General features: G+C 37.5%; 4 protein-coding genes across 5 annotated transcripts; 2 read left to right on the top strand and 2 right to left on the bottom strand.

Annotated features, from left to right (window-relative positions):
- The first annotated feature begins 1940 nt into the window (after window positions 1-1940).
- On the top strand, window positions 1941-4251 carry LOC108558187 (balbiani ring protein 3-like). 2 transcript variants are annotated; one of them, XM_017915021.1, is made up of 5 exons: window positions 1941-2996; window positions 3080-3186; window positions 3507-3755; window positions 3981-4114; window positions 4171-4251. In XM_017915021.1, the coding sequence occupies exons 1-5, from the start codon at window positions 2741-2743 to the stop codon at window positions 4193-4195; spliced, it is 771 nt and encodes a 256-aa protein (XP_017770510.1). In that variant the 5' UTR covers window positions 1941-2740; the 3' UTR covers window positions 4196-4251. The 2 variants fall into 2 exon arrangements, with proteins under 2 accessions (XP_017770510.1, XP_017770509.1); XM_017915020.1 differs by having other exon boundaries at window positions 3077-3186.
- Window positions 4158-7632, bottom strand: LOC108558186 (arylsulfatase B-like). Its single transcript, XM_017915019.1, has 7 exons — window positions 7297-7632; window positions 6101-6437; window positions 5742-6041; window positions 5380-5686; window positions 5185-5327; window positions 4469-4739; window positions 4158-4416 (listed from the first exon to the last, which is right to left on the bottom strand). The coding sequence occupies exons 1-7, from the start codon at window positions 7561-7563 to the stop codon at window positions 4272-4274; spliced, it is 1770 nt and encodes a 589-aa protein (XP_017770508.1). The 5' UTR covers window positions 7564-7632; the 3' UTR covers window positions 4158-4271.
- An 885-nt stretch (window positions 7633-8517) lies between these two features.
- LOC108558182 (lysosomal acid lipase/cholesteryl ester hydrolase-like) lies at window positions 8518-10877 on the top strand. The gene is made up of 8 exons (XM_017915014.1): window positions 8518-8888; window positions 8952-9104; window positions 9182-9371; window positions 9545-9659; window positions 9727-9973; window positions 10027-10179; window positions 10250-10480; window positions 10541-10877. Exons 2-8 carry the CDS (start codon window positions 8982-8984, stop codon window positions 10712-10714), a joined length of 1233 nt encoding a protein of 410 aa, XP_017770503.1. The 5' UTR covers window positions 8518-8888; window positions 8952-8981; the 3' UTR covers window positions 10715-10877.
- An 85-nt stretch (window positions 10878-10962) lies between these two features.
- Window positions 10963-11957, bottom strand: LOC108558183. Its single transcript, XM_017915016.1, has 2 exons — window positions 11704-11957; window positions 10963-11639 (listed from the first exon to the last, which is right to left on the bottom strand). Exons 1-2 carry the CDS (start codon window positions 11840-11842, stop codon window positions 11140-11142), a joined length of 639 nt encoding a protein of 212 aa, XP_017770505.1. The 5' UTR covers window positions 11843-11957; the 3' UTR covers window positions 10963-11139.
- Between the last annotated feature and the right edge of the window lie 226 nt (window positions 11958-12183).

The following is a 12183-nucleotide window of genomic DNA, read 5'->3' as shown; positions in this document are numbered from 1 at the left end:
AAAAAAAAAAAAAAACATCAACAATAATAATAAGAAAATTTTATAACCTATATTTACTTTAATCATTAAAAATTAAGTAAAAGTTCCAATTTATACAAAACATTAAAATCTTCTAATTAACATTCCAATATTGTTAATAAACATAGATGTAAATTTGAGTAAATTTCTATGAAATATTAAAAAAAAGAACTTTAAATTATGTTTTCGTTATGGTTGAATATATTAGAAAATCCGATTTGACGGACAGGAAGTTTATTATTTCTTTTTTTCAAAACAAAATAGGGGAAAATACCGGTTTTTCTACGTCAAAAACTAATTACGGTGAGATGACGGGCGAATCGCGCTCTAACGTCAATATTTGTAGTTTGCGGAAAACGCCGGGAAACGGTTATTTTTCGAAAAAATAAATTGAAAATGTTTAAATCGTATTAAATTTAGATCTGATTTCATCTTCAATTCAAACTAACCTCGTTCGAATTGGAAATAATTTCCTCACTTACCGTTCTTCTATTTATGTCAATCTGACAGTGACATTATCTAATTTTTAAATCAATTTAATTATGTTTTAAACTACGCGACTTTTTGGACATAAAAAGTTTCTGCGACGCCCGAAGAATGGGTATGTGAAGAAAAACAACCAGGATTGAAATGTTATTAATTTTTTGCGACTCTCAAATATTTTATACGAATCACACTTTGAGAATCAAAATCAAAAGTTCCGAAATGTTCGTTACGTAACTTTTCCCTGTTACGTAACGTTTTTTCGATTATTTTCCAGAGGTTGGGTTAGGTTTGATGTTAGGTTAGGTTAGAGATCAGTGTGAATTTCTTCGACAACCCCTTAAGATAATTACATCATCGATCACACGTATGAAAGCTAAATGTCTCATCTTTCCAACGAGCCTCTTCGTACTGTCGTCGAGTCGACTGCTATGAGTAGTAGAAATTGAAAAAACAGAGAAACAACGTTTTTTTTTCAGTGTTTACGTAAACTTGTATGAAAGCTGAATGTCTCACCTTTCCAACGAGCCTATTGGCATCTTCGTACTGTTGTCGAGCCTGCTACGAGCTGTAGAAATTGGAAAAAAAAGTGAATAGGATTTTCTTAAAAATCGCTCTGTCGTTGAGATCCCAAGAGTTCCACGTTTTTCTTAATTACACAAAAATTACGAAACATTTTTTTTGCATTTCATGATTGCGTAAGATGGGCGCCACCCTTACGCATCTTTTTATGAAATAAAAGTTTCGTAATGTTCGTTACGTAACAGGGAAAAGACGTTTTTTTTCAGATTTTCTTAAATTTCTCGACAACCCTTTAAGATTATCGACCACTCAATTCAAAGCTGAATTCCTCAACTATCCAACGAAACTATTGGTATCTTCGTGCTACCACGCGACCCCCTTTTGGACATAAAAAGTTTCTGCGACCCTCCGAAGATATGTGTAGAAAAACAACCAAGATTGAAACGAATGTTAAAGACTGAAGTCACAGAAATACTTAAATTGAAGCAATCTTAAATTACATTAATTGTGAAATGATGAAAATATAAACACATTTTGATGTTGAACCAACATATTTAAAACAGCCCATTGCATTAGCAATTCAAAATCATCGTGATCGTAATACCCTGCTTTGGTTTACTAATTTCTGGTGAAGTGCCTATAACTTTTAAATAATTGGAATTTTCAGTTTACATTAAAGCTAAGCTATTTTTATTTTATCCAAAATATGTGTATTACAGCTAAATATAACCCGGTGCAATTTTGCGAAAAAAAAATACGAACATAATTATATCAAGGTTAAAGTGTTTCTATAGGAATTTTGAATAGAAAAATGAAATAAATAAAACAAAATATGTAACATATTAAATAATGAAAGTTAATTAAGTAAGTTAGTACTGTGTTTTTACAAGGTTTCAAGATTAGTCTAATTGGTGCAAGTACATTTTCGAAAAGATGTTTGATGTTATTTCAAAGACGTCACGATTAGGTATTGAAGAAACGATATGCACATGTGTCGATTCGTTTTTGTTCGTAAGAATTGAATGAAACATTTTCGGCCGACTGTGTTTACGTAAATGTAAAAGTGTAGGAATCTGGAAGATGGTGAGATTTTGTTCCTAGAAGCTTTCAGTGTTCGTCGGATGAAACGGAAAGGTGGATGTGATATGTGTAATAACCGATGGCAAGTCTAGCAGCGTCTATTGTTTATCAATATTTACGCGGTGCGTGAATACCGTTTGATCGGCGGCCAAAAGGTAATTTGGAAAAGAAGAAATTGTATCTTTACATCTCTTTCTACCATCGTCCCACGGCAGAATATAACTAATAAACTAAACAAAATAAGACGAGGAGTAAAAGGAGAGGAAGAACAAATCGAGCAAAGTGAACTAATTTCCTATTACGTAAAAACTGGGGAAACCGCAAATGTTGGTGGAGAGGTGGTGGGGCCTGGAAGGAAACGGGGTTTTTAAGGAAGGTTTTGCTGAGCGAGTGAGTGGGGGAGGGGGGTTTCTGATTCGGAGGTGGGGCAATAAAATCTAAACTTTATATAAGTAATCTCAGTTTGAACAAAACCAGACAGCCTTGTTTAAAATAAAAAATCAACCGCCACTGGATTTAAAATAATCAAATAATTTTAGTATAAATAAACATTGGATCGAACTTAATCTTCCAGTCCGGAGTGGTTCTCGTCGCTGGTTCTGCTCTCAGCGCGCGCGTCTGTGAAGCTCTCGAGGAGATGGTGCGGTGGTCGTCTTCGTACCTTTCGGTGTTTCTGGCGTTGTTGGTGATGCTTGTGCTTCAGACTGCTGCGATCGGAAGACCGAGGTTGGGCTCGAAGAGACCCGCCAGACCGCTGGTGATGAACGAGATCAGCGAATCGGCGCCCGACAACCTTGTGCTAGCCAAGATGCCCGCAATCGTCAACTCCGATAAGTACTTCAATATCAAGTCGACGAAGAGGCGCCTCAAAGCCAACGTTAACCCAATCAGTGGTAAGTCTCTGCTGTCATTGCATCCGCACGTACGTACGTACGTCCGTCCGAACTTATCAATTATCTCTTCTCGAACGCAGAAGACTGCAAATCGCAGACGTTCAAGGAAGAGCTCAACTTGCTTCGAAGTAAGGTCAAGTGCAAACCCAGGCTGGTCGTCGTACATCTGGAGAGCACCACCACAAGCACGGTACATCAACGTTAAAAACTAACTTACTTTCGCAAGTATTACACGTAATACTTGCGAAAGTATCGCGCTTTTCCTTAAAACCGAAACATATTTTAAACTAATTCAATAATCACTTACCAAAACAATTCTATTCACATAATTCTCTCTAAATTAGGTTTGCTTTTTTTTTTGTCAAATTTGTTCATCGCTTTTCCTTAAATAAGCATGCCGTGTTGGCATTTCTACCAACTTAAATCATATAACTGTAATCTGCAAGGTAACTTGATGAAGTTATTTAGTCATGTAGTGAGAGTAGAATCTGATCGCTAATTCGATTGCAGTTGATGCCGAACTCGGTGCTGGTGAAGAGGTGCGACGGTATGTGCTCCAGCACCCACAAGTGCATTGCCAATGTCACCAGAGATCAGATATTCTATGTGCGCGAAATCAAGAACAACCTCGTCTCGTGCTCATCCGTTATCGTCTCTGAGGACGTAAGCTGCACCTGCGACTGCCCACAGCGCGCCACCGACTGCAAGGTCAACCAGGACTACGACAAGGACAGGTGCAGGTGCATCTGCAAGAACGAAGTATGTTAACAACAACAACAACAATATCAACTTTACCTAACTTATTTGACTTTCACGTCATTTTGACAGTTCAATTTTGACAGATGGATAAATAGTGTAGACGTGGCAAATTTATTGTGAATTTCTTGCCAAACGTCAAGTTTTGACATTAGTTAATTCAATTTTTTTTGACGCAATACTACAAAATTTTTGGAATGCTTACCTTAATTGCTTAAATATTTGCAGAAAGACTATGAGAAGTGTCACGATAAACGAAAGAAACGAAACATGTACTACTGGGATGACAAGGAATGCTCGTGTTTTTGCTTGAAGGAGAAAGTTTGTACGACGGGCACCGTCTGGAACAGGAAACATTGCAGGTAAAAGGATGCAAAAAAAAAATTAATCAAACTAACATGTTCAATTTTGTCTTCAGATGCATCTCCGAGAGCCAACCGTAACATACAGTTATTATTATTATTAAACATTTTCGATAACATTAGAACTAATAAATTATAAACAAAAAACAAGTATCGCTTAAATGTAATCTCCGAAGTTCGTCCAAACGTTCGACCAATATTTCGGATCTCCTCGAAGATCTAACGGTAAATTTCCGGGTGATAAAGCAGTCCTGTTGTATTGCTCCAAACTAGATAGGAGATGTCTCAAGATGTTAGGATATCTAAGAAAAATTTAATTAAGGATAGTTTGATCTCGTTGAAATCGCAAATTACTCTAATGCCAAGTTGTTGCGCTCGCACGGATCGTCCTTGAGGTAGAACAGGCATGGTGATTCCAAAGGCCAGCAAGGCGTCTCCTTCGCAACTTTCGGACATTTAACATCAGCCTGTGAACGTAATCTCATCACTTCCTCTGGATTTAAACCTCTCCCCAATTTTTCCAAAACTATCCCTGTTTCGCTATTCTGGATTTTCCGAACGTCGTATGAACCTCCACGTCCGCTCGGTCCGTACCAATTATCCCATTCACCCTCATAATTTGTACCTAACATAAAATAATACTATAATTGCGGCATTTGTCAAACGTCAAATTTTGACGTTGGTCAATTGATAATATTGTTGACATACTAAAACAAAATTATAATAAAATAAGACTTTAATTATTAAATACTTAATTTAGTAACTGATATTTTTTTTTTATCAAAAACAATAAAAATCAAAATGTTTTGCGGTTTATTTGCCGCAGATTATCAGTATTCTTTGTAATGATAATAATGTGGCGGACTTAATTGGTTATATTTTATCTGTAATTATAAATATTTGATTAGGAAATATTCTAACTTATTCTATATTATATCAAACATACCAAAGTTTTCACTTTAATTAAGAAAAGATATTTTTCGATTTAAATAGGCGTAATACTTTTTAGATAGGAAATAATTGTATTTTTTTTTTAATAAATTATTAATGTTAACCATTTATATACTAACCTTTGATCAATTTCCAATCTCCGGTGACGATGGAGGAACTGCCGTAAATATCATCAATGTTGTGGAGTATAGTTTCTCTTTTGGAATCTCTATCGTTGGACAATTCGTTCCAAAGATCAAAACCATCAAGTCGATGTAAATCGCTGCGGAATTAGGTAATTTGTAAGTATTTCTTTGAGTGTAGTTTAATTTTACTTGGGATTTCCGCCTGCCAAAGAATACAATGTGGGTAACCAATCTGTGATGTGCATCATCTGATGAGCCACCCTCTTAGGTTTATCAAGAAGCGGACTCCAGAGGAATCCTGCAGCCCGTATACCGCCCTCCCAGAGCGTGTTCTTAACGCCCTTCAAAGGCCAATTCGAAGCGGCGTTTAAATTAAATCCTGCTGCAGGACCGCCGTTGTCGCTCGAGAAGATGATCACACTATCCTCCAGCATTCCGTTCTTCTCCAAAGCCTTTACCACCTTCCCCACGGACTCATCCACTTTGGTCATCATAGCTTAAAGCATTAGAGTGTAAATTTTGGGTAATCCAAGAGTAAATTAAGTGCGTACCTGCGAATTTTCCGCGTTCGTAGCTAGAGATGTTCAGAAAGTTGGCAACCAACGCATCAGGAGCGGCGAGCGGGTTGTAGGGATTCCCGGAATGAACCGCGTTATGGGCCAAGTACAGGAAAAGCGGTTTCGTTCTATTGTGCTCTTCTATCAATTTCGTGGCTTCGTTGGTGTACAGATCCGTGACGTAGACTCCGTGGAGGTCAGAAGCCACTTCAAGATTCCTCCTCATATCTAAACCCCAGCCAGGTTTCTCCTGCGCGGTGTGATCGTTGTAATCAATATGTCCGGTCCAGCAACCTACGGAACATCATCAAAGTATAATTGAAAGTATACGCTTTTTAATTAATAACATTTACCCAAATGGGAATCGAAACCGCGATAGGTTGGGGTGAAAACGCGTTTGTATGATCCGAGGTGCCATTTTCCGACCATCCTGTTCACGTAGCCCAGATCTTTCAAGTATTCCGGCAGAAGTTTCTCGGTTAGGGGAAGTCCCCTGGGTTCAGCGCCGTAGAGCACTGTGTGTTGCATACCGGTGTGTATGGGGTATTTTCCGGTCATAAGGGCACTCCTCGAAGGCGTGCAGATCGGTTCAACGTAATAGTTGTTCAGAATTAGACCGGAGTAGGCAAGGGCATCGATGTTGGGAGTCGGAATCTCATCAGAACCATGGAAACCAACATCGTTCCAACCCTAAAACAAAAATAAAAAATTTATACTTTCAAACATTTTTTTTTAGAAATATTTCAACATCTAGTATAATGTTAGATTCAATTTATAAAATTAACACTTTAAGTGCACTGTTTAACATTGTGTGTTTAACAGTCTATTTATAATGTATGAAAGAAAACAAGTGAAATGTTTTTGAAACAAAGGAATTGCAACCGCATTGCCTCTGGCGTAAATCAAATGGACATGGAAGAGGAATTGCTTTCAAGAGAATTTCATTGAAAATACGGTATTATGCACTCTGTTGGTTTAATCTTATTTTGTCGCTGACGGAATCGATGAATTATTCATGAATTCGTGAGCGAACTTGAGTTTACCAATCTTAATCTAACATGATAATACTAGAAATTAAATGTAACAAACAAAGTAAACAGCTTACTTAATCTAAATTGTTTTATTTGAACAAAAAGAAAATCGTTCGTTGTATAATGCATGAAAAAAGAAAAATACGAAAAACATTTAAATTGCAGACAATTAGAACGTGCGCAAGTCCTTCGCATTTAGAAACGCATTAATTTATTTCTTTTATTCTAGAAAATGAATCAAATCGTTTTGTAAAGAAAGAATCTTTTGTTGTTGAAACTGGTTTGATTTCGTGGAACTCTTCTTGAAGAAACGTCGAAGTGGCGGAGAAGAAAAAGCCGACTTGTTATTGTTCGCTTGCATAAACAAATCGCTTCATGTTAACCAGAAGCACGGATTTCAGGAGGAGAGGAGCGATTCGTGTATTAAAAGCGAAAAGAAAAAAAGAAATGAAAACCGCTGTTATCGTTATGAATTCGTTTCCAGATGAAAAGAATGGGGAAAAAAAAAGAAACTTTACCAGATCATCGGCCATGATGAAGACGATGTGCGGTCTTCGGGGATGCGCGCTTCCGAACGCCAAAAGAACAAGGAACAAGCGGAGCGTTCTTTTCATGTTATCGTGATTTGTTTTGGAAATAAAAGATTGTTGTTGTTGTTGTGTGATTCTCGTGTTGCTACTGAAAAGACCTGCCGTTGACTGAAAGTGATGTTGTGTGGAGGAGGTGGAGAGTCCGGCCCGGCGTTCCCCGTTATCCGTCTTGAAAACAGCGGACGATCGAGACATTTGAATAACGTCGCTGCCAACGCACTCGACCTCAGACAATTACGATTCTGATTAATGTTAATCGAGTTTCCGCACTAGACTGCGTTGCGCACGTGGATTAGATATGCAAATACAGGATTAGGAATTCAAATGTTTTCAACAATCTTCAACAAACGGTTGAAACAAAACACGAATAGAATGAAAACAAAAGAAAATACACTTAATAATTTTGTTACATTTATTTAAAAAAAAATTGCAATATTAGAATTTATCTAAACTGAAAAAATTGATCTAAACTGAAATTTGATTAACTTCATGTCGATTTTTATATGAATGACGATAATTTCTGACCATTTATGAATCAATATTGTGAAAACATTGAAAGTTGTGAATGGAATTAATTAATTCATCAAGTATCGATGAGATGTAAAATGAATGAAACGTCAACGTCATTAAATGTGCTTTGTGTGTTGCATACGTAATAGATAATTAAACGATTTTCGGTTCATTCATTATATGTAATAATTACACAATTGAATAATGGATTAATTATTAAATTGAATTCGATTTACGTGTGTCTAATGTGTTGTATAAGTTGATCGAGCATTTGTTTTTAAGTAAATTAGTAATAATGAGTATTGTTTAATAAACAAATGTTTATAAAATGTTTTCAAATACTACTGGTTTGTTAAATATGTTGCATAAGTTAATTTGGTTTATGAATTAATTTATGAACAATTGAATGATAGCATAATAAAATAAAGGAAACTAGATTATAATAATGTAAAAAAAAGAATAAAAGCTTGTTTCAGATAAATCATGCAATCCCCTTGTAAAGAAATAAATCTGTGTTTTCTTGTATGAATATTGGATGGGATTATGTAAATTTAACAAAATGTATTTGATTTTGGGGGGGTGTACGGAAGGAAGGAAACAGTGGAGCATCGATCCAAATCCATATGACTGTGGACCTATCGCAACGTGCGGTGCGGTGTGGCTGCTGCAGCCCCGGATCTATTGTATTTCAGAGCGGATCCGGGTCGTCTCTTCATCGCGCACAGCTGCAGCAACATCCAATTATACCTGTTGAAGCTTCGTGGAGGATCTGCGACGGTCCCTCTTTTCAAGCACCAATTGCTGCGCCGCCCGATAAATCCATAGAAGACCCAGGAGGGTCCATCTATCCGACATTCCTTCCCACCCGCAGTCGCCAACAATTTGCGCTCGGAAAACGATCGTCGTTCCGTGAAAAAAACAACAAAAAAACAACAACAATAAAAACTGCATTACTATGATTAGCGCAAAGTCGTAATTGTGCGATCACTGAGTCACTGTTTCGGTGGAAAGTGGGTGATAAGAAGTAGAAAATGGGAGAAAAATAATATTATTTTATTTTTTACAATTTTTAGTTGAAATAGAAAGACCAGACCAGTTTCGCGATGGCAGCGATGTGGGATAAATGTTTGCTGCTGATTTCGTGTTTCGCGATACATCTGAGAAGCGGTTTCGTCGATGGACAGGAGTTTCACAGTTCCATCGATCCGGATGCCTATTTGTCAACTGTAAGAAACGATGCTGTTAACATTATTATCTTGTCGCATTCAAATTTCCCTCGCTTTAATTCCCGAATCAATTAAAGCCTCAAATCATTCGTCGCCATGGATATGAGGCGGAATCCCACATAATTCAGACGGACGACGGATACCTATTGACCCTCCACAGGATTCCCACGAATCGTCTAGGAATCCGTGGAAAACAACCGATCTTCATACAGCACGGTCTTCTCTCGAGCAGCACGGATTGGGTCGATTCCGGCAACAATTCTCTCGGTAAAATGTTTATCTGTTAAAATTACTGCACGCGGCGGACTTTAGACTTTTTGTTTTATTATTATTCGTGTTTACAATCAAACTATGATTCACGCTCACTTAGTTTCTTTTTTTTTTTAAACCTGGCGATTACATAATTTGTTTGTTTTTAAAACTAAGTTTGTCTTCTGCAGCTTTCATTTTGGCCAACGACGGGTACGATGTTTGGCTTGGCAACGTCAGAGGTAACACCTATTCGAAGGGTCACGTTACGCTCTCACCAAAGGATGCCAAATTTTGGAATTTTAGGTATATTTACAAAAAAATCGCATTATTTTTTTTACTAAAAATGAATAATAATTATCGAAAATTTCAGTTGGCACGATATGGCTCTGCACGATCTTCCAGCGATGATCAATCACATCTCGAACATCACCAATAGACCTGGCGAGATCCTCTACATCGGTCACTCGATGGGAACGACGATGTTCTACGCTTTGGCTTCTGAGAGACCGCAAATCGCGCAGAGTATCAGAGCTATGGTAGCCTTGGCTCCTGTAGTCTACATGACCCACATCAAGTCACCCATTCGTTACCTAGCACCGTGGATAAACGATATACAAGTACGAAATCCACGCACTCTGGATTACAACAATTCAAAAACGTTTTCTTTCAGTTTCTAGTCAAACATTTAGGCATGAACCAGTTCTTGCCGAGCAGCAAAATCCTGAAATTCCTTTCCTACGATTGCGAGAAGAAACTGAAAAAGGAAATTTGCGAGGACGTCTTTTTCATCCTGTGCGGCTTCGACAAACAACAGTTCAACGATGTAATAATTCTATTTCTCAATGATCCATCCCTACACATTTGTATTGTAAACGAAATTTTCTTATCGGTAGACTTTGCTTCCGGTGATTTTGAGTCACGTTCCAGCGGGAACCTCCACCAAAACCGTGATACATTATTTGCAAGAGATCGCCAACGAAGGTAAATTCCAAAAGTTCGATTACGGCAAGAACGGAAACATGAAGGAATACGGACAATCTTATCCACCGCTCTACAAGCTCAACAACGTCGACGTTCCAATGTTCCTGATGTACGCCGAGAACGATTGGCTCGCCAGCCCAATAGTAAATCATTAAATATCACCATGACAACTATCATTTTTTGACATTGACACTTCTTTATAGGACGTGAAACGATTGGCCGAGAATCTTACAAACACCAATTACGAGATGTACAAGATTCCATTGGACACGTTCAATCACGTGGACTTCCTTTGGGGCATCGACGCTCCTCGTCTCGTCTACGGCCCGATGATGGACTACTTAAGAACTTATCCATTGTACTATGTAGCCGAATGAGAAATCCATAATACTAAATTATAATCTTCCCCAATAATCCTAATTAGAAACTGCATGGTATTGAGATGAGTATAATAATAATCGGTGTAACCACGCCCTCTAGTAACAATCGGCAATAGCAACGTAATAATATCCTTCCCTGTATGTATCGGAATATTGTATTGAAAACTTCCTAAACAAATAAACAAGACGATAGTCTTACCAAGTAATATAACCGTTTATTTATTTAATAATATGATCTGGGCTACTTAATACGTCGACCGACGTTTCTATTGGTCAATGTCAGCCGCCATTTAAAGCATTCACCAATTAAGATGAGCGTCTCCTTGGCGACCAATCAAATATTAGATATGGATTTAAATTATTTATTTTAAAATGTTACACAAGTCTTTTTTTCTTTAAATATTAACTACGAAATATTATCTTCATTTATTTAGCGTTTCATTCATATGCAACGCTTCCTGTTCCAGCATCACCTTCGTAATCTTGTACTTGGTTTCGGCCTGTCTGCCGGGTGAAAACGTCTTCGTTAATTTCGCATGTCCCTTGAAAATCATGTCTATCGATTTCGAACTGAGCTTTTTGCTCCTGCGATATTCTTTCTCCTCGCTGCTCAATGTGCGCATTTTTCGCTTCCTCTTCCTGGTGAAGCTCATGAGAGCTTCAAAAATTGCTTCCTTCGCTTGGGAATCTGAGCTTTCACTCCATACACTCGAATCAGATGAATCATCTGTGTCAGAATCACCTTTCGTTTCATCATCATCATCTTCGGATTTGTAATTTTCGGCCAATATGAATGGTTCGAGGAATTCCATGGACGACAGCCATTTACAATTATTTTGCTCGTTCTCTTCGCTTTTCATTGCTTCGACATATTTTCCGTACGTTACTATCAAATAATCCCATTTCTCCTTTAAGTCTTCACCTATGGAAAATAAAAATAATTTAGATAAGAATTCACAATAATATTCTTTGATTTGTAAACTCACTGTTTTCATTCAACTCCGAAGCCATCTTCTCCCAAATCTTCTCCTTTTTACTCTCATCTCTGTAATCTTTGTGTTCGCCATCATACAATATCGGATAATCTTTCACTGCTTTTATCAATTTCTCCGTTAAACACGACATGTTCTATATTTTCGAAGACCGGTTGTATTAAACTATCGAAACTATCCACCTCAGGTCGTAAACATCAAGCACCCATTGAAAACAAAATAAACCCCCACCTACGTTGCTTAATTTTACTAGCGCGTTCTCTGTGAACATTTACAGAAAATAGTAATTAGCTTTTGCAACGAGAGATGGCGTCTCGTGTACCGAAACGGAACAATTTATGGAATTGAGACTTCGGCGATATCAAATTTAAACAAAACTAGTTCTGAATATGTGAGGTGTGCGTCTGCAGCATACGAAGAAATACAAAGAACAGGTGAGTGGATGATTTCGTAACGTGACCCCAATTACCGAGT

This window comes from Nicrophorus vespilloides, unplaced genomic scaffold (assembly GCF_001412225.1).
Source record: "Nicrophorus vespilloides isolate i.1.1-1 unplaced genomic scaffold, Nicve_v1.0, whole genome shotgun sequence".
NCBI classification, from domain to species: domain Eukaryota; kingdom Metazoa; phylum Arthropoda; class Insecta; order Coleoptera; family Silphidae; genus Nicrophorus; species Nicrophorus vespilloides.
This window is presented reverse-complemented; position numbering and strand designations above follow the sequence as displayed.